This window comes from Falco cherrug, chromosome 8, assembly GCF_023634085.1.
Source record: "Falco cherrug isolate bFalChe1 chromosome 8, bFalChe1.pri, whole genome shotgun sequence".
Lineage (NCBI taxonomy): Eukaryota > Metazoa > Chordata > Aves > Falconiformes > Falconidae > Falco > Falco cherrug.
In genome coordinates this window covers 53,154,083-53,175,292 of record NC_073704.1, presented here as the reverse complement: position 1 = coordinate 53,175,292, position 21,210 = coordinate 53,154,083, and the positions used below count along the sequence as shown (strand labels likewise).

Genomic DNA, 21,210 nt, shown 5'->3' with positions numbered 1-21,210 from the left:
CCTCACCTTTGTGCTGGGATGGAGCCATTGCTGTACCAGCACCTGGGACCACACGGTGCAAAGCAGTGCTGGGGCAGAGGTTGTTCCCAGGTACAGGCAGGGCTGGTCCTTGTCCCTTGGCACTGTTTTTGCCTTTCCTTGCAGAAAAGCCGAGCATCTCATGGAGCTGTGGTACCAGGGCAGGGCTGTGAGCACAGTGCAGGCAGGTTGGAGGCAGGGAGCTGTGGAGACTGCCTGGGGACTCAGCACAGAGCAGGTTGGGTAGCCCTCTCACCTTTCCCAAAGCTCACGCTATGCCCTGGATGTGTCCTGTCCTCAGGGGCTGGGGTCTTGGTGCCCTCCTGAGCAGCACCTAGGCGCTTACCCCCTTGGACAAGGAGACTGTGATCCACTGTTCTCTGCTAGTCACCAGCTCCAGGTTACATTTTAGGAGGGAGAAGGATTTGTATTTAAACAAGGGCAAAAAAAATAAAAAAGCCCCAATATTTATAACCTGGCCATGATAACAACCCTCTGGGTTTTATGCTGTGCTGATGCTGTGCTTGAAAATGGTCCAGTCCAGCTGAGGGACCTTCATCACGAGATGCATATTTTCCGCTGAACTTCCTGGGGAAAAGATAAACAGAAAAGAAATGCAAAAGACGGGCCCATTAGGAGCAGTGGAGTATGATGAAATGTATCCCACTGAACTTGTATGCACAGCGGTCTCGTGCCAGTAACAGGAGGAAAAGAAATGGAGCCAAAAATGGAGCATCCTGCTGCCTTTCCCTGGAGCCTGCTCTAGTAACTGCGAGCAAGGTTAGGGCATGGAACAAAAGATATTGAATTTTCAAACAAGATGAGAGAAACACGGGAGGCTGTGTGCAGTCAACAGTCCTCCTTGAGAGCCTGAATTTACCCCTGTGCCAATTTTTTAGCTGGTGGTAGCCTGCTTCTTGTTGTATATGGTTTATGTTCAGAATATGATGGAGGAGGACTAAAAAGAAGGAACTCCTGGCTCACTTCAGCCATTCCTCAGCTTCTGCATCCTCTTCTGTGCTTTTGCACTGTATTTCCAGACTGGAGGGGGACTAGTGGGAGGCTGTGGGCTACTGGAAGGGCTGGAAGTGCATCAGCTGAGGTGAAGCCCAGATGGAAAGACAGACCCAAGGGGGCAGGGTGGGTGGTAGGCAGGGAAGAGGCAGGAGCAGCCCGTGGCCCTGTCTGGCCGTGCACAGCCCCAGCCACTCACCGTCTCCCTTCAGCATCCCCAGATCATGCTGTCTGCCAAAAAAAAATGGATCAGGGAGCTATAACGCAAGGCCCATTTTGTTCTGCCGATAGGGTCCCTCGCAGAGCGCTGGGTGCAGCCACCTTTAACTGTGAGGACTGAGAGCCCCTGTCAAGCTGGGGGTGCCTGTGTTTGGGGGGCTTCAGCGAAAACAAACCCCATACTGCTTGTTGCAAGCTGTGTCATCTGGCCAGCAGCGCAGCCTGGGCTGAGCTTCCCCTGGTGCTCTCCCAGGGGTCCGTGCCCTCTTGTCCACTGGGCAGCTCTGGGCTGAGCTTGTGGCTGTGCCCCCGCTGGCCTCCCAAGCCTGGTGGAGGGCAGGGGGCTCCCCCTCCCCGGGCTCCTGTCCTGGCTGGCTGCTGCTCCAAGCCCCGCTCAGCAGTGCTGTGGTAGCCAGCGCTGGGGGGACTTACAGCCCGGAGTCAGGAGGATTTGGATAAGGAGCCTTTTAATCACAGATCCTTTATCTGCTGCAGTTTGCCTCATGATGGGCTGAAGGTGACTACTGGGAGAGAAGATGCTCTGATTCATTGTTTTCCCACTGGGGGAGCAGGGGGACAGACTGATGCTGCTTTTCCAGTTGGGTCTCTCTTCTCCTGATCCCATCCTAGTGCTGTGCTGGGGAGAAGCTCTCCCAGGTCCCCTGCAGGGTCACGGGGAAGTGTGGGTGCTGGTGTGGCACCGCCGGCTCCTCTTCCCCCCTGCCCAGCATCCCCTGGTCCCTCTGCCCAGCCTAACTCCCCCTCTCTTCTTTGCATATTCCTTTCAGATAATAGACAGCGAGAATGAAGCGCTGCTGGCAGCCCTCACGGAGACATTGGATGATATACAGGGAGATGACATGGGCCTGGCTGCCTTCCGAACTATGGAAGAGGGGGACACGCTCAACCATGTCTGCACCTCGCCTGCCCCCTCCCCCAAACCCACCGCCCCGGTCACGGGGGGGCCGCCCCCGGCCCCCGAGTTTGATGAGCTGTCTCTAGTAAGAACCCACTTCCTACTGTTTAAGGTGGATTTGGATGAGCCCCTGATAAGCCGGCTGCATGGGTATGATAGGAAGCAAAGGTCTGAATTTTTTCATTCTAGGCTTAAAACTCTCTTTAACCGTCAATACCAAAGCATATACTTGTATTGTATACGTATACATGTTCTGCATCATTGCTGTCACCTCCATCACCATCCTCACGGGAACAAGTTGTGTGTATACAAATATATATATGAAGTGGGTGGGGGTGGGTGTCAAAGGGGTGGGGGCTGCTTTGGCAAGACCCACAACTGCTTTTAATCGGATGTGTGGATGTGGGGCAGCCAGGGGTCTCCCTAGTGCATCCCAGCCCCGTGCCCATGGGCAACGGTGGCTGCTCCCGCCTGGCTCTGCCTCGGTGCCAAGCTCCCCACTGCTCTCGCAGGAGGGACAGAGGGGGCTTGGTTGGAGTGTCAGACAGCCCATGCCCTTGGCTTTCAGCGGGAGGGTTTGACCCTCCCATGCCTTCCACCACACCCCCTCAGGGGCTGCGTGGCCTCCAGTCCCTGCAGGCTGGGTGGCTGGAGCATCCCTCTTGGTTCCCTCCGATATCGGGGCTTCAGCCCCCCTCCCGCTGCTGGCCAGGACTAACTGGCAGCATTTGCTGCAAACCACTGCCGTCCCCGGGAGGTCCCCTGGGACAAGGTACCCAGCCCGCTCCATCCTGGGGCTCACGGTCCCTGCCAGGGACCCCCAGCCTGGCCCTGGGGTCTCCCCAAAAGCTGGGGCTGTGGCGGGGAGGAGTGACATCCAGTGGTGAGAGCGTGCATTTCCACTGCCCACACCCTGCGCAGGGGGGTATATATCACACACGATATGTATGTGTATATATAGGATGTATACGTTGCAGGGGTGGGGGGGAAAAGGAGCTGGTTGCTTCCACCAACAGGAGCTGCACGCCTAAAGCTGTGGGTGCCCCGGTTGACGTTTCCCAGCAGACCCTGACCTGGGCACCCCCGATTTCTATCACCCCTTAAAACCCCTATGCCTGCCGTGAGGCTCCGTGCCCACCGGCCAGGGTGGGAGCACCCCCAGTCTGTCTCCTCTGTGCAGTCCCCCAGCGCCTACGCAGTCGTCTTGCTGTTGAGCTGTTGTCGCTTTGGTTGTTAGTGCAACATGGGTAGAATATGAAATAATGTTGTTGCTGGGTGTGGGGTTTGGTTTTTGCCCTCCCCCTAACCAAAAATGGTTTTGAGTAGAAGAAAAATGTTATGCTGGCCTTGCCGTTGGAAGTGGTGGCACTGTGGGTACCCCAGGGAAAACCTCACCCCCACCACTTGTGGGCTTGGCCGAGTGTGTTGGGGAAGATCCTCAACAGGGCCCACAGGGGTTTGCATCTGCTGCAAAAAGCCTTGAAAGCTCATTAATGTGTCGAGGCCCTCTTTGGATGTTTTGGCTAAATACGTCTTGCACAGCAACCCCAGTGAGTTGTCCAAACCCATCACTCGTGCCGATTTCAAGTCTCTGTCACCTAAGGGAAGAGCCGATGGAGTGAGAGGTTTGGATGCCACAACAGCTCCTGTGTGTCTGACAGGAGTGGGGGTGCCCCTAGGAAGTAAATTCCCTCCGGTTGTCCCCACTGTTCTGACCTTCTTGGGGGTCCCTGGGAATATGGTGTGGAGACAGCCCTAACCCCTGCGGGGCTGTGTGCGGCCGGGCGCCTCCCCCCACAGTCTCTGGGAGGTGGGAAACACCTCCCTGCCTTTTTATTTTTCCTCCCCCATTTTTGGGTCGGGAGGTCAGCGATGATGTGCTCGGTGCAGATGTGACCTGAGGGGCTGCGGCCCCACTGGTGCTTTCCCTTGCCCTCACTGCGATGCCGACTCCTTTTCTTGCTGCTTCTCTTTGCAGCTGAAGAAGTTGCTCCTGTCTCCGTCACACGTGCCTCTGAGCTGCGAGGCTCAGCGGGATGGGAGTGCCCGGCGCCCGGGGACCCCCAAGTCCCGACTTGCACGGCCCTGCACAAAGGTACTTCCTTGGCGGGCAGAGCTCGAGCCCACCCAGCACCCAGCCCCCGGGAGCCGTCCCAACAGCTGTCACCAAAGGGAGCATCGGGGAGCGTGGGCAGCCTCAGAGCCGGGCTGGGGGCAGGTGGGGACCGTCACCCCTGGCAGAGCAGCACATGGTGTTCCCGTCCCTGGCTGTGCTAGGGCTGCAGTCCGGGCTCAGCAAAACCTTCGGACTTCATGCTGGGCTGAGAAATGTCTCGATGTCATTTGGAGCCAGTGGAGTCAGGTGTCTCCCAGCTTCCATGAGTGCTGGTTTGTGAAAGCCCCTGGCCGCCCCCGCCCCGCTGACTCGCAGCCCAAGTGGGAGCCATCGGCTCCCTGCATGCCATGCTGCAGAGCCGACCCCAACACTTAAGCTAATCTCCTGAAACCCAGCAGAAGTTGCCATCAAAGATTTTTCTACTTTGCTAATAGTAATTGTGCGGTGCATTAGGTCCGGCAGGTTAGATTGCCTGGGAAGAGCAGCAAGTCTCTCCTGGGGAGAAGGAACATCATTGCATGGCGGCTGCTGGAGCAGCAATGCTCGGGGTGGTTGGGCTGCCAGCCCCACATGCCCAGTGGAAACCCCCTGGGGTGTGGGGCTGACCCCCAGTCAGGTCAGGATGCTGGTGGGCTGGAACTAAGGGGTTCAGGGATATGGGGTGACTCTGTCAGCCCAGGAGGCTTCTCCCCCCGTGCCTGCTACTTATGTCAAGTCGTGGCTGTGGGGCTTGGGGCTGACTTTCTCCTCTCTCTTCTCCGAAGGTGGAGGGTCCCCGGGACAGGAGGGCGAGTGTCCCACAGGCACAGAGCCGCAGCTGCACTGAGCTGCACCGGCACCTCACCTCCACCCCACCTTGCCCCCAGACCAAAGCCTCCCAGACATCTGAGGAGTGCCCCAGCAGCAGCCACCACCCATCCCCAGGTGACTGCACCCATCATGAGGATGACAGTGACTCCAGCGAGGACTCACTGAGCTCTGCCGACTTGGTGACCCCCCCTTCCTCAGCGGAGGATGGCTCCGGCAGACAGTTCTCCTGTGAGGGGGAGATGCACTCGGTGGTGGAGCTCATCCGCTACATGCACACCTACTGTCTGCCGCCACGGAAGCTGCCTGCCCGCGATGCCGCTGACACCAAGCCCCAGCCCTGCAGCAGCCCCTTCAAGAGAGTCAAACCGGACTGCCCCGCACAGCCAGCCCCCCCTGGCAGCGCCCAGAGCCGGCCGGGCTGCACCTGGCAGGTGGCTGGGGGCTGCAAGAAGCCTGGAGCATCCTTCTCCATCCTTAAGGAGCTGCTGGCACGGGACCTGCTGTGTGACGTGAGCAAGCCATACCGCCTGGGCAAGCCTGTGTACGCTGCCCTGGCCCGGCCGCCCGGCTACTGCTCCCCTGTGCCACTGGCCCGGGATGGGGAGGATGCCAGCAGGACCTGCACATCCAGAGCCAAAATGGCACCAGAGAAGAGTGAGCTGCAGCAGAGTCCCGGGGCTGAGGCAGAGGCACCGCAGGAGCCAGGTGGCTTCGAGGACGATGCTAGCAAGCATGTGGGTGCACTGGGCACAGCTGCGGGGAAGGTGGCCCGCAAACAGGAGAGCACCGTTTATGCCGTTCGCCGGTCCAAGAGACTCAACCCCGAGCTTGGGCACTGGCTCTCCTTCCTTGATGAGCCACCCCCAGAGCCCTCTGTCCCCCGGGAGGCAGGGGACAGCCCCCAGGATGCCCTGGCCTGCAGAGAGCCCACACCATGCCCAGCACCAGAAGGCTTTTCTGCTGAGGAGCCCGCGGCCGAGGTGGAGGTGGGGGGTGCAGCGCCACTGGCAGAGCCTCAGCCCCTCTCCCTGGGCTCCCCAGGGGATGGTGAGGTGGGCGATGGGGCTGAGAGCCGGCGCTGTGCCCTCCTGGAGCAAGCAGGTGAGGAGGGCTGGGGACTGTCACTCCATTCACCCCTCGCCGGTGTGCCCACGCTGCCTGTGCCGCTGCCTGTGCCGTCCCTGCCATGGGCGAGCGCTGCTGGCCGGGCGCCTGGCACTCAGCTGGCAGTGAAGCTGTGAGCAGCCCAAGCACAGCCAAGCCCTGACCCATGTGCTGGCTGGCTGAGGGGTCCCATGCATGGGGAGTTGGGGGCCTGTTCTGGTTTTGGGGTGTGGTTTCAATCCACGGGGGCCTTCTGCCTCAGTTTCCCTATCTTTACAACAAGATGAAGGAGCTGGTGTAGCACTAGCCCAGCAGGGACTGGGCTGCCCCATCCCTCCAGCTCCCTCTTCCCTGAGGGCTCACCCTTGCACGCCGGGGTTCAGCTGGTGCCCCGAAGTCGCAGCTGTCCACAAGCGCTTTGTGAGCACCAACGGCTCAACCACGGCGGGGTTGGCCCTCCTGCAGACGCTGCCACCGCGCAGGCAGGCAAAGCCCACGGTCCCCAGCCCCCTGCCAGGCCAGGGCAGGCAGAGGGGCCCTGGCTCCCACCGCGAACGCCACGGGTGCTGGATGGAGCACAGCTCCGCTGGTAACCCTGCTTCTCTCCCTGCCTTTCAGAAACACCCAGGTGTCTCACGCTGTCCTTGGCACAAACGTAAGTGTGCGCGGGGCTAAATGAACCACGCTGGGGCTGGAAAGCCACCTGGGCTTGTCTGGCTGGGCTTGCATCCGCAGTGAGCAAGCCAAGCTGCTTTTGCAGAGCAGACTGAGCCGTGCAGCTGGGTGCAGGGCTGTGGGGAGCCCCAGCCATCACTCGGGTGCAAGGAGCTCAGAGGGCCCCGGGCCGAGGGCAGGGCATTCCTGTGTGCCAGGGGAAACGTGCCGCAGAGCTCTGGCTGGGACAGGGAGGGCACGCTGCTCGCCCTGCTGCCCCTCGCACCCCTCCGTGGGTTACTCCGTCTGGCTCTGACCACGGTGGGAGGGCTCACTTGTAGACAGTATTTTCTCAGCTTCCTTTCAGTTTTTGGGACCTACAAAATTTCTCTCTCCTTATTTTCTGCTCTTCAGTGACCCAGCCTTCGGGAAGAGAAACTTTGAGCCAATGCTGACTGTGGAGCTGTGTGGGACAGCAGGTAGGACAGGATTTTCATTTTTGATTTTGCAAAACTCCTCCCTGCGAGGGGGCAGATTTACCCTAAATTTAGCCTGGAGTCACCAGCTCCAGCCCAGCCCAGCCAAAGGGGCACGTTCATCCCCTGGTCCGGGACCCCTCTTCACACTGCAAATGCAGGAGACTTCCCGTGCACTGTCTCTGCATCCCAGCACTGCAAGCAGCTGCTCAGGGGTCCCCTGCCTGAGCCAGGAGGGAAGGGGGTGTCCTCTGGTCTTCTGGTCCCTGCTGGGATCAGGCATCCTCCTTTTTCCCCAAGTGCTGCTGGGTGGATGAGGCTGTGGGGGCTGAGCAGCCTCCTCCCTTGCAATACCTGGTGCAGCCCAGGCGCTGGGGTGGGACGGGGCAGGATGGCGGGGGCAGAGCTGACTGCTGCCATTTGTTTGGGGGGGGGGGGCTTCAGGTCTCACGCCGCCCACCACTCCGCCATATAAGCCCGCTGAGGAGGACCTGTACAAGCCAGACATCCCCCAGGAGGCAGGGAAGGAGGACGGGATGGCCCCCAGCCCTGGAGGTACAGGGGATATGGCAGCCTCCCAGAAAGCCCCCAGGAAGCACCCTGAGAGGACAGAGCTCTTCGCCCACCTGAGCCGAGCCGCCGGGCGCCCTGCGCTCCCCGAGCAGCCGGGCATACTCAAGCGGCCCTTCTCCCGCTCCTTCGGGGACCACGACTACTGCCAGGTGCTGAAGCCCGAGGCCACCCTGCAGAGGAAGGTGCTCAAGTCATGGGAGCCCTTGGGACAGGTGGAGACAGAGCACAAGAGGAGGGTCCCGGCTGCCCACTACCAGGGGCTGGAACTCGGTGGCAAGGAGGCGGGCGGTGAGATGCTGTGGAAGGACAGTGTCAAGCAGCTGAGAGACCAGGAGATCAGAGCCAGCTTAACAAAGCACTTTGGCTTTCTGGACAGTGCTCTTGATGATGAGGACATGGTCTTCTGCAAGACCCCTGAGTACGACACTGTCTTTGAAGACAGCTGCAGCGAGAGCGGCTCCCCCCTGGAGGAGGAGGAGGAGGAGGAAGAGGAGGAGGAGGAGGAGGAGCATGGCGACACCAAGCTGTGCCTGCGGAGAAACCCCCTTTCCAGAACCAGTTTGCATTACTGTTCCCGAAGCAGGTCCAGCTCAGGGTCTTCGTGCTGCAGGTCCCGATCACCTGCAAGCAGACGCACCTTCAGGTACAGGGGGGCTGTGGGGAGGGCACTTGGGACTGTTCTTGCCCCTGTGTTTTTGCCCCGGTGCGTGGCAGCCTCAGCTCTCTCTGCTTTGCTGGCACAAGTAATAAAGATGCTGCCTAATAAAATATAATCTATAGAAATAATTGGTAGTACATCAGCAGCTGCTGCAAATGTCAGCCATGGCCAGAGAAAGCAGCACCGGTGGCAAAGCAGCCAGGGGTTTCTGTGGTGCTGGGAGTGGTGGGACATGGGCAGGGGCTGGAGCTGTGCCTGGGAAGGGGCAAGCACCAGCTGGGAACCCTGTCCAGCATCTATCAGAGAGGACTTCCCAGTGTTTCCAGAACCCCATCTGTCTTCTGCTGCCAGTGCTCTGGAGTGCCCGCCCGCTGCTGCAGATGCTGTGTGCCTCAGCTTCTCTTTGACGCTTGAAGCTTTCCTCACCGGATCCCCCCCACCCCCCAGGGCTGACCTCCTCTCCCTCCCTTCCCAGGTGTGAGAACGGTGAGCAGTGTCAGGGCAGGAGCGGGCAGCGGGGCCAGCTGGAGAAGAGACGGGAAAAGGCCATCGTAAGTGAGCAGGGACCTTGCTCTGGGAGAAAGCAGTCCCCAGCCCTCTGTTCATCTCCTGCTCCAGAAAAGCAGCGGTGGAACCCATTAGCCCTGGCTTCAGCATCCCTTGATGTGAGGCCAGTGCTAAACAAGGACATGGGGGGTGGAGGGGGGAGAGAAAAACTCGACGTGAAGTGGAAGCTGCTGGCAATTGGCAATACACGGAGTCCTTGGCAGGAAATGCCCAGAGCATCCTACACGGGTGCTTCAGTGCAGTTGGCATTGGCAGTTAGCGGGGTGAGCCGGGGAATCCCTGAAGCCGCTCAGCCGATGCAGATGCAGTCCCTGCAGAGGCAGCCTCATGCACCAGGAACCTGTGGGTGGCAGCTGGGGTGGGGTGGGCACGCAGGAAAATAACATGCTCCTCCGTACTGTTGTGCGCGCACACTCACACATGCCCCTGTGGTATTTTTCACCTGCAACGTAATTGAATTTTGCCCCTAGCAATTCTCGGGAATATTTCCCAACATCTTCACCAGGAAAAGCTGAAAAAGCTGCAAGAGTGCAGGAGAAATTTAAAAGAGAAGGGGGTGGTGGCTGCTTCAGCCTGGATATGGCTGTCCCCAGCAGCAGTGGTGTCCTGGGGGTGACACCCGTGAGCTAGCTGGAGCAGAGACAGCCAGACCCTGGGGATGTCAGGCTGTGCCTGCCGTGGCATGGCCCTGGCGCTGCCTTGCCGGGGCTCCTCCATGACCCCACATTTCCAGTGCCCGCCAGCAGCGTGCAGGTGTGGGGTCCCAGAGCCTGAAACCTTTCACTTGCTTTGCCAGGGAGAAGGCCGGGTGGTGTATATCAGAAACCTCTCGAGCAGCATGAGCTCCAGTGAACTAAAGAAACGCTTTGAAGTGTTTGGAGAAATTGTGGAGTGTCAGGTCCTGTCCAGGACTAACAGGTGAGTGGGGAGCAAGCTGTGGTCCAGGGCTTCAGCAGCTGCAGACGGTCCCTCTCCCCAGGCATCACCAGCACTGCCAGGTGGTGCAGGGTCACCCCTGCACACAGCTGTGCATGTGCAAGTGATGCAGTGGTGCTGGTGGGGTAAAGTGCTCTGTGCCGTGCCAGCCCCCTCAGTCATCCAAGCCCCTACGATCTTGGCTCTTCGGGTGAGGAGATGCGAGTCCAGGGACATGGGGAGGGCCGGGGGGATGGAGAGCCAGAGGGATTCAGGGCCAGTGGGATGAAGGGACAACAGGATGGGGGGCCAGGGGCACAGTGCTGGGCAGAGCCATGTCAGAGGGGCCCATCACATCTTGAATTCTTTCTCTGGTTGCTCAGGGGGGATAAATACGGCTTCATCACCTACCGGTATTCAGAGCATGCCGCCTTATCTCTGAAGAACGGCACGTCGCTAAGGAAGAGGAACGAGCCTTCGTTTCAGCTCAGCTCTGGTGGCCTCGGGCACTTCTTCTGGACCAGATACACTGACTTGGGTAAGAAAGCAGGAGCTGCTTTTTCTGACACATCTCGTTTATCAGCACAGAGCTGTAACAGCACATTGCACTGGTGAACCCTAGTCACGCAAGGATCCTAAGCTCTTTAGAGCTTGCAGGAAAAGCCCACCGGCTCTCCTGTGGCTCATGTAGCTGCTCTTCGCTCAGTCAGATGGCTTAGGAAACTGGGACAAGAGGAGAAAAGCAGCTGGTGTGAGGACCCGGAGTGTGTTGGCTGCAAAACGTAGCATCATATCCCAGGGCTGCTCGCTCTCAGCTGACCACAGCCCATCTTGTCTGCTGCATTTCTGCCCAGGACTGGACACGTTCCAGCAGAGAAGTCCCTTCCCAGTCGTTAGAGACAGCAGTCAGCAATATCTCATTAGCTCAAGAGGTGATGTGGGTGGTTTGCTGCTCCACAGGATGGATTCACCACGCTGCACATGCACTTTTGAGCCAAAATGAAGGCACTGAAATGTGCTGTGGTCGCATTAACCCTTTCTGTGCTGTATGGGCTTCTGCAAGACCTCCTGCCTCACCTGGCGACCACGTTAGCCAGGGTCTCGCTGGGCCCCATCCCTCCACAGGGACAGGCTGCAGCCTGAGCTGAGGGGCCGGAGCAAAACCCTGTGCTAGTCCTGCAAAAGAACTGTGATCCAGGCTTTGCTAACCCCTTGTTGCTGTGATCTGCAGGTGTTTCACAAACCCTGCACATTTATTTCTGTACCCTCTGCAGGGGGTGAATTGGTACCAGTGTCCCACTTCATGCACGAGAGACTGAGGGCCTGAAAATAAAGCCCTAAGTCTTGACTTATCTCTAGATGTCCAGTCTGACACAAGTACTGTCTCATCTTTTAGCACCTTAGAATCTCTCATCTGCTCAGAGCAGCAATCCCTCTGACTTTGGTTATGGGTGCAAATGGCCATTCATCTAAATAAATCCCAGGGCCTCTCATTTTGGGCACGAAGAAGATAGAAAACAGATAGCACCCTGCGATGAAGATGTTGGCACATGGCTGAGCAGTGCTGTGAGAAGGGGGGCCAAAGCTGCCCCCCTGCATAGCGGCACCCCCCTCAGTGCTCCTCACCTGCAGATTGCAGCAAGGCCAGCAGTCACCCCCTCGCTGCACAGCCATGCTCGTTCCTAGAATCCCACATGCCCTGGAACAGGATAAGATGGGGAGCCCACAGGCAGGGGTGAAATGCAACCATGCCATTCAAGGCTCATTCAAAAATATACATCCAAAAGGGTTAAGCTGCTGTTAAATTAAGCAGCCTTATTTCTGGCATTTGCTGAATTTCCCAGGCTTTGCAGTGGCACTGTTTGTTCAGCTTCTGCCGGAGGGCTGGGGAGCGCGGCAGGCAGGCAGGCAGCCCCCTCCCCACGACCCGCACAGCTCCCACGGGGCAGCCCTGTGTCAGCCCTCAGGATTCAGCTGCAGCCGGCAGATTTTTGCACAGCACCTGGAAACGGGTGTCTGCGGTGTGTGAGCTGCTGGGCTGCACACCGCTACAGCCCCTCTGCCCCGCAGCTCCTTTCGGTGGGGGGGACAGCACCGTCCCTGCTCCCTTTCCCCATCACCGCCCCGTCCCGGCTCTGCGGTGCCAGGCTGCAGCATGCCGGTAGCGGGGAAGCTGGCAGTGCCCTGCCGTGCCTCAGTTTCGCTCCCTGCCAGGCAGCGAGAGAGCTCCTGCCCCACTCCCTGACCTGGCTGCCTTGTGTCCCTGCCGTTCCCAGATTGCAGCGCGGAGGAGTCCTCCCCAGCTCCAGTGAAAAGCAAGTACGAGACCATGGATTTTGACAGCTTGCTGCAGGAGGCCCAGCTAAGCCTGCATCGGTAACAGCCTTAACCTTGGAGGAATACCTCAATACCTCAGTCAAGGCACTTCCAATATGTTTACGTTTTCAAAGAAATTATTCAGTCTATGGAAAGCAAGAGAGAGCGAGAGAGAGCGAGAGCACGCACGCACGAGAGAGAGACTGCTGTCCCTTCCGATCGATGTTTACATTGAACAAAGCTGCTTCTGTCTGTGAGTCCCCATGGTGTTGATGTCTCACTGCCACACGTTAGTCCCTCTGCTTCTGACTGGTTGTTTTAGGGTGAGCCTAGGAGCCCCCCAGCCCCTCTCCCCCCTCCCAGCCCTCCTCCTCCCCGTGCTCCCGCCGCGGAGTTGCAGCTGTGTTCACCATAACATTTTTTTGTCCGTAGTGTGTGATGATGAAATTGTTAATTGTGAATAGAATCAGGATTATAAACTAATTTTTAATAGAAGAAGAGAAAAAAAGTATATACTTAAAAAAATGTATTTATGGCTCAGATGTACTGTAATTCAGATTTATTGTACCGCTTCCTTGATTTTTAACTATGCACTGTAATGAGGCATTTGCCACTCAGCAAATGGGGGGTCAGAGCAGAGTCACGGAGCCGGCATTCGCCTGTTGGCCACGGAGGCACCCGCCTCCCCTGCTGGCAAACTGGGCTGCTCGGCAGTCACTTCGGGGTCACCCACTTTGCTGTCAAAGCCATTCTTCTCGCTGGCGTGGCCCAAGGCCCCCAGCCCAGCTGGGTGGCAGCACCCAGATGCCGAGATTGGTCCTGGCGTGTGATGGAACCAGCAGGCGATGGGGCACGCCAGCCCCCTGCCCTTCTCGCCATGGGGCCAGGCAGCTTTGCAGGTGCAAAGGAGAAGGGTGGTGGAAGGATGCTCTGCCTGGGGGACCGTGGGACCAGTGCTTGCCAGGCAGCACTGCTTCAGCCCTCCGCCGCCTTTGGAGCCAGTGAAGAGGGGACAGAGCTGGCCAGGCTTGATCTGGCAGGTCCTGACAGCGCAGCCTGCGGGGTTGGTGCCTCCAGGTCTGTGCGATGTAGCTGGCTTCCCTCTGGCTCCTTGGGCAGCTGGGAGACTGGCTGGGCCAAGCGGCTTGCTCCCCGCTCGCTTCCACCGCCTGCAAAGCAAGCGGGGTGAGAAGGACCCATCTGTGATCCCCGCCTGCCCACCCACCCAAACCCCAGGGAAGCGGGAGGGGGCACAGCAGCCGTGCCGAACGCCTGCCCCAGCCAGCAGCCCGCCTGCACTCTGTCCGGTACCTGATAAGCCATACCCTTCCCCAGCACCCAGTTGGCCCCCAGGATCCGTCCCCCATGCCACCAGTGCCCCATGGCATGCTTGCTCACCCTGCCTCGGGCCAGGGGCCCTTGGGGCTGCCTGGCAGAGCTGGATTTAAGGCATGCTCAAGCAGCACCCCCCTGAAATCTGCTTGCAAACTTGCCCTCCGTTTCCGAGCGAGGTGGGCAGGGGGAGAGCCCACCACCGGCTGGAGCAAAGCCCATCACAAGCCGGCCAAGAGGTACTGTTTTCCTGAGGTAGCGGGAGTCTTCCTGCTCCTCAAGCCATTGCCATCGTCTCCATTTATTTTTCAGACCCAGAGACCACTAGGGATTCAGCCATCCTATGTAGATAGAATATTATAGCCTTAACTCTGCCAATAGATAGATTAGAGTCTCCTGGGGTCTCCCCTCAACATGACTTAGGGGTTTTATTCTCATTTCCCTGGCGTGGGTACTGTTTTGTCTTGCAGGGAGTATGACCAAAGCCTTCGAAATCACGCAAGATGTGACGCCAAGAGCTGGAGCCCTGCCGAGGTGGCCCTCGGCTCCAGGGCCGTGTACGCGGCTGGTCTCTGGCAGGAGCAGGAATGCCGGCAGCACCGATACCAGCACAGTTACCTGGCTATTTCTCCCTGCTTTCAGGGAAGCTGTGGTTCTGACAACAACCAGCCTGGCAGTGCAAGGGCCACCGCGGGGTTTGACCTGCAGGTCCCCAATCTGCCGCCGGCGACAATCCCTGTCAGGGAACAGTCCTTGTGCCATTTCAGGCTCAGCAGCAAGGTTTGGCATCTCTCCTGCCACAACCTCCCCCCACTTGTCATCCTACCTTAGCAAACACAAGTAGCTCTGACCGAGACTGAGCATCTGCTATTGGCAATTGCCTCATTGTAGCTTTGCCTTTTTCTGTCCTAGTATTTCCTCACAATGATGATGTTTACATGTGATTGCTATAGAGCTTATGTAGAATGTATATAGCGACACATTTAGGGTGGGTAGTACTGTCCTGTGCTGTGCTGATGTTTTCCAGAAAACGATCAATCCAAAAAAACAAACAAACAAAAAAAAAGCAAAGTAAGTGGAATTCTTCCATCTCCCGCACAGCTCTGGGCACCGAGCCCCCCCGGCCGTGCCCCGCTGGGGATGCATCAAGCGTGGTGGAGGGAAGGGTTAGTGCAGAGCTGGGGGGGACCTCTCCTGGGGGGTCACTCAGTCACTGCCCAAGCATTGGTTTCAGTGTACCCAGCTATAGAATTTCGCATTGTTTTCCTGCAGCTGGGTGCCCCGGGTTGGCCCATAGCCCCTGCCCATGCCCGGCTTCTGGATATTGAGGCCGGTACTCGGGAAGGGGAGGGCTCGTCCTGCACAGAGCTGATCAGTACTGCACCCATAGGGTAGAAAGAGATGCAATAAGTGGTCTTTCTGGTGCCTGAAGCCTATAAGTGGGTTTGGGGTTTGGGTTTTTTCTTTTTTTTTTTGGTTTGGGTTTTTTTTCTTCGTTGTTTGGTTGGGGTTTTTTCCATTAAATTGGGATGGTTTGTTTTCCCTCCTTCCCCAAGAAATTTATCCAGGATTTACACACTATGCGCAGAGGTGTGCGAGGTGCAGATGTGCAGCCGTGGCTGGGGCAGCCCTGTGCCACTGCCCGTCGCTGCAGCAGGGGAGAGCAGGGGTCAGGTGCTGTCACCCCAGGGCTGTGCTGTCACCCCAGGGCTGTGCTGCCTGCCCCAGCGGCTTCCCCCAGCTTTTAGGACTGGGTGAGAGTGGCGGGTGTTCAGCTCAAGAAGCACAGGTCTGCTGGGTTTAGAATCCCTCACGCAGGGTTTGTAGTGAAAAATAGGTTTCTATTTGATTATTATTATTTTTTTTAAATATAGTTGTCTTGAGCTGGCAGTGCCCGAGTCCGCAGAGGGCCAGGCAGGAGGGCTCGGGCACAAGGGCAGGTGGGAGCTCACTGCCTGAGCAGCCTGCGACTGCTCCAGATGCTCATGGGGAAACGGGGCAGGAGCAAGGCGCTGCCCGGGCGCTGTGCGGGAGAGGCAGCCCGTGCTGCTGGGGGCACCCAGCCAGGCCACCCAGTCTGTGGCATTGCAGCGGGTGCCCCAGTGTGGGTGCAGCTCAGAGCTGGGCACCCTGAAAAGGGAACCCTTGCACCCCAGCCCCCTTGGCAGCCCCGGGGAGCTGCCCCCCACCACCTGCAAGGGCTGGGGCTGCAGGCGGGCAAGGAGCACTACTTCAAAGAGAAACTGGGAGCAAAAGGGTACGTTACCATAGGCAGTAAGTAAGGAGGAGATCTATTTTTTTAAGAATATATAGTTTCCTGCAGGTGCTGTGGGGAAATGCTGAATGTGAAGAGTTTTCGTGATAAAATGCCCCTTTGCTTTTTTTGCACAGATTTGCCCCAGAAAAGCTCATTGTTCAGGACGGGGTACTGGGTTTCTGGCTGGAATCCAGTGGGTCCCTGGGGCTCCATGGGATGGAGCACATGTTTCTGAGTGTCTGGGCTGAATGCAGAGGACAATCCTGGTTTTTAGATTCAACGCTGCCCCAACGAATCCCGATCCCTACTCAGCACAGCTGGCTGGGTTGCACATCTCCTTTAACAAAGCAGCAGCTCAGTCACCATGTTACAGTCCTGAGTGTCTGATTTCAGCACTGGTCCATGCAAAGGGGTGTTGCAATCGCAGACCAGCACTTTTCTTTTTTTTTGGTGGGTTTTTTCCTTTCTTTCTTTCTTTCTTTTTGGAGGTATGCTGAAACTGAGATACAATGTTGTTCGTAGCTGTGCCCTGACACCCCTTCTGTTCTAAGCCTCGTAGTCCATCCCTGACAATCTCAAGCAATATAGAGCCAAATGCAGCCTTCGGGTTTCATTCCTCTTCCCTCGCCCACCCTGGGGTCAGGGGCAGCAGCAGCCCAGGGCCCACGGCCACAGCGCCGAGCTGAGAGCCATGCTGCAGTAAACACTGAGTTGGGGAGGGAGTGTGTGTATGCATGTGAGAAAGAGAGAGAAAGATTAAATTGATGCATTTCTTGAGAAAGGTGTAAGAATTTCACCTAAAAAGGGGCACATCTGCTTTGTTATTTATAAAAAAAAAAAAAGCTAAATTCTGTCTTTTTCTCCTTTTTTTTTTTTAAGTAAAAGGACACTGCTCATAATTATTAGGGGCCAATTCTGCCTCCCTTCCTCATACTGAGTAAGTACTACTTAACTGCAATTTTCTACTTGCAGAGTAAGTAAAAGTAGCAGAATTGATCCCTTTGTGATTAAGAATCAAGTTTTTAGTCTGTTGGGTTTTTTTTAATTGGTAGCATTTTTTTATATTTCACTTAATTTTTTCCCCAGTTCCGTTCTGTTGTGTCCTTATTTATGTAACATACTTTAACCTTAAAAGATGGCATGGATTCTTATGCCTTTCCTTTATTATTATTGTTATTATTTTTAAAAAAGAGATTTATTTCTAGTGTGATTTAACTGTCTACCTTCTAAAACGAGAGAACGTTTTCTTGTATTTTTACATTGTCAGATTCTATAGTTTCATAGATAATTTAACCAAATCGCTCAATGTATTATCTATATCTATCTGGTGGGTATAAAAGTTCTATTTTAAATTGTGTAAATACTTCAGAACTGGCTTCTTTTTCCAGACTCCCCTGCTGTGGAGTTACTTGTTTACATCAAAAAGACTGTAGGATCTCTACGCTCATGTACTGTAAATAGTGAAGTGATCTGCCTATAAATAAACGATAACATATACACTATAAAGTGGAAAGGAAAAAAAAAAGGAACAAGTCTGTGCTGCTAATACTTTAGTTTATTAGTGCAAACCTGCCCTGGGAGGAGGCGTTTTGCTTTGCAGAAGGTGCTTTCCTGCATCTGTCTGGCAAGCAGTGGGATGGTGGGGGCACAGCTGGGGTCAGGGGGGTGGCGGAGCCCCCCAGCTTGCTCACACCGACACTGCACCACTGCCAGAGATGCAGCTCCCAGGGGGAAATACCTCTGTATATTGCTATTTTAAGTGTGGCTTCTTCCAGTTTTAACTTGTGCAGGAAAAGCCTGCCACTGCCACAGGACCCATCGCAGAAGAATGAAGGGTTAAAAATGAAGTGGGGCATGCACCTCGCGTTTGCTTGAGTGGGAGTAAGAGAGCAAAGGGCTAGATTGCAAGAAAAAGTGTGGAGAAGACTCCAGATGGTGGTGCAGCAACTGTACGGCTCAGGATGGTACCTGGATAGCGGTACCAGGAGAGCCGTCACCTGGGAGCCACCCTGCTCTCCCAGAGACACAGCCAAGGTGGCCAAACTGCTCTTCGCCAGCATAGGGTGTCCTGGTCATCATGGGAGCCTGGGAAGGGATGGGATGGAAAGCCTAGGCAGTCAGCAGCAGCCCGGGGGCAGCCACCCCACAGCATGCAGGAGCCCAGGGCCCAGGGCTCGCCGGGTCGGAGACGCTGCACTGAATTTATCTGGAGCATGGTGCGGTGGTGCTGCTGGGCAGGAGGACCTCAGCAGCCCGAAAGGAGGAGGTCAGCAAGGTGCTGAGCTGTCCCAGCTATTTTTTTTTCTGCCAATTTGCACCAATTTAGGTAGTTGCCTTAGACCTGCCCGTGCCCAGCGCAGCACAGTGGGTGGGAGCCCAGTGTGGGTCCCCCTGCCCAGCCACAGAGCCAGAACCAGCCTCCCGCCCTGAACCCAGCCCCTGGTCCTTGCAGCTGCTGCACCCTTGAGTGGCGAACTGGCAGGAAGCCTATTTCCCAGCTTCTTTCCAAAAAAACCAGGTTTCAGAGCCACCGATATTTTTTTCTAAGACACATAAGGGCACAGTGACACTGCCAGTGCCAGGACAGATTAAAACATGAAATTTCAAGGGGGAAATTTGGGGATGCAGCTGGGGTAGCCAGTGTCAGGGTGCCCAGGGTGGATGCAAGCAGGTGCAGAGGCACGGGAGCAGGGTCCCTGGCTGGCAGGGCTCCAGGATGGAGTGGAAGCAGATGAAGGAAGGGGTCTGCAGGGAGGGGCAGACCCACAGCTAAGGCTTGTCCTCCCAGCCTGACCTGTGCCGCCCAGACCTGCCTTCCAAGGCAGCTTTCTGGAAAATAAAAGGCTGATAGTGTTTATTGAGGGCTATCCTGCAAGCAGACCTAGAGACTGAAGGGAGCTGTTGGTGAATCGCCACATCAGCTCAGCACCTCCGTCCCAGCAATTAGTCCCAGAAATTACTTCCAGCCATTTGGAAAAAAAACCCAATAATGCGACAGTTTTCATTTTGGTATAACGTTATGGTACAATGGCTTTTTTTCGCACAGATGGGCACTGCTTCGATAGTAGCTTCTGTGGCTGCTCTCCAGCTGCAGGAGGGAAGGGAGGCGGTGATACCTCCTGGGACAGGCATACCGTGCCTTGTGGGAGGGGAAAATAAGTCAGTAACAGGCTTTTGTGAACAGGGACAGCTTCCGTTGCTTACCATGGCTGGCTGCCACCTGGCAGGCAGTGTGGGCAGCAGGTAGCGTGGGCAGCACATGCAATGCAGGCAGCAGGCACAGCAGGGGCTGCAGGGCCAGCGTGTGCGGTGTGGTGGTGCCCACATCTGCCCAGCTGAGATCACAACTGCCCCCAGCTCCACCGGCTTGGTGGGACCTCCCCCTGCCCCACGGGCAAGGGCCCACAGAAAGGCTGGTGGGCAGGCAGAGGCACAGCAAGGCAGGCTCATGAAACGCCTGTTGCTTGGGTTTTATTTCACTGCCTGGTGAGCTGTCCTGGGCTGCCCTTTGGAGTTTCTGTTCCCACCTGTGCCCTGGGCAATGGCATCGGACAGCAAATCCTGCTCGGGGCTCTGCTAGGCACAGGACCTCCCTGCTCCCTGACATGGACCTCAGCTTCTGGGCCACACAAGGTCTGCACAGAGGACCCTGGAGGACATACTTCAAGTAATGTACGCATTTGCCCACTAAGCATTTGTCAGCCCGGGTCCATGCAGGTGTCTTTTCAGGGAGGAATAGGGACAGGCTTGGTTTCTTTGCTCCCTGCCATCTCAGGGACCTCTCTGCCTGCTGGTCCCACTGTACTGGCCTCCTGCCTGCAGCAGCTGCCCACAAGGGACTCCTGCCAAGCCCTGCATCTCTCCCCCTAAGGCACCTGCAACCCCCACCTCCTGTGTTTGCTGCCTGTCTTTAAATGCCGGTGGAGAGCTTTCTCCAGGTGCTGCTGGGTTTGTGTCCTGCATTCTCTGTTCTCTCTTTCTCTCCCCCTCAGTCCTTGGCTGGATATGTTCTAATTTTTCATACGCCATCTCTGTCTCCAAATACCTTTTCAAACTCAGGCTTGGACCCCTTGTGTTTCTCAGCAGCCTCCTGCAGATAAGAAGGCACCATCCTCTCCCCACCAGCTTTTTGAGCACTAATGCTGCTCTCCCAAAACCTGATGACCTGCTGACTCTGAGGGAGCGTTTCCAGCTCCTTATGTCCGCAGGCTCTTGCTGCCTGCAGTGCACAGTGGGCCCCACTCGGTGGTGGCTGAGCGGACCCTTTGATGACCAGGGCAACATCCTCCCCGGCAGCAGGTGCGATGGGTGAGATGCTGGTGCAGGGGTCTCAGAAGGCCACCAGCTCCACGCAGCAGTGCTGGGGCTGCTGCCTCTCTCCTTCTCTAAGTCTCTCTTCTTCCCTTTCAGCTTGACATGCACAAAGCCCCCTCTTTGCTCCTGCAATCCTGCTTTGATCACCACGAGCAAGCAGGAGGAGGCTAAGCACCAAAGGAATACCAAACGGCTGGAGAGACCAGGCAGCTCAGGTTTGCCAGGAGCTACCCTCTGCCTGCCTGCCTGCCAGTCAACAGCCTGAGGAGCAGAGGGAAAACACGTCCTCGTTGCCTTAATAATAGCAATAACTGTAGAGGAAGACTCTCCACACTGCGGTAGTGCACACAAGCATGCGATGCCCCAGGCTCTCAGTAAGCCCTGAAGCACAAAGGCTGACTGCCCACACAGAACCTGCTGGAGAAGGGCACTGAGAGTGCAAAGCTTGGCACAAGCTGTCTGTCATCTGTATCTGCTCGCACTGGTTTTGGAGCACGCAGAATCTTCATCGCAGTGGATCTGCAAAAAAGCAGTGTCTGACCGGAGAGAGGCAGGGAAAGGATCTGGCTCACCACTGCTAAAAGGGAAAACTCTTGGGTGAAAGCCCTGGCTTTCATCACCATCACCTTCTCCATTCATCACTGCCAGCTACTGAAAGTCAGCCCCAGGCAGGACCTCGGCAGTCCAAGGAGGAAAGGCAACTCCTGCAATCCCCCCAGGATGTGGGGCTCACCCTGGCGTGCTCACACAGTGGAGGGCGGGACACGGCTCTGAGCATCCTCACTTCTGAGGTTCAGCTCACCTTCAAGTTTACTTCCACGAAACACAAGTCCAGGTCTGCTCTGCTGGGTTTTTCCAATTGGCCAAAGCCAACCAGCACTGAAATAATGTTGTATTTAAAAATTACATAGAAAAATAAATGTATCTGGCAAGTAGCTATTGCTCTCTCCA

The 21,210-nt window shown here is 56.6% G+C and overlaps 1 protein-coding gene across 3 annotated transcripts in view; it reads left to right on the top strand.

Moving 5' to 3' along the window:
- Positions 1-21,194, top strand: part of PPARGC1B (PPARG coactivator 1 beta) — a 57,666-nt gene extending 36,472 nt beyond the window's left edge. The window contains exons 3-13 of one of the 3 annotated variants that reach the window (XR_008733536.1): positions 2,040-2,252; positions 4,146-4,262; positions 5,048-6,194; positions 6,816-6,852; positions 7,266-7,330; positions 7,772-8,543; positions 9,034-9,109; positions 9,922-10,043; positions 10,424-10,578; positions 12,317-20,244; positions 20,356-21,194. Coding sequence is in view for 2 of the 3 variants with exons in the window: in XM_055718432.1 (XP_055574407.1) it covers positions 145-256; positions 2,040-2,252; positions 4,146-4,262; positions 5,048-6,194; positions 6,816-6,852; positions 7,266-7,330; positions 7,772-8,543; positions 9,034-9,109; positions 9,922-10,043; positions 10,424-10,578; positions 12,317-12,420 (2,920 nt within the window). In the remaining variant the exon portion in view is untranslated. Of the gene's footprint in view, positions 1-144; positions 257-2,039; positions 2,253-4,145; positions 4,263-5,047; positions 6,195-6,815; positions 6,853-7,265; positions 7,331-7,771; positions 8,544-9,033; positions 9,110-9,921; positions 10,044-10,423; positions 10,579-12,316 lie in introns of all 3 variants that reach the window. The other 2 variants (XM_055718432.1, XM_055718431.1) reach the window with 2 other exon arrangements.
- The last annotated feature ends 16 nt before the right edge of the window (positions 21,195-21,210 follow it).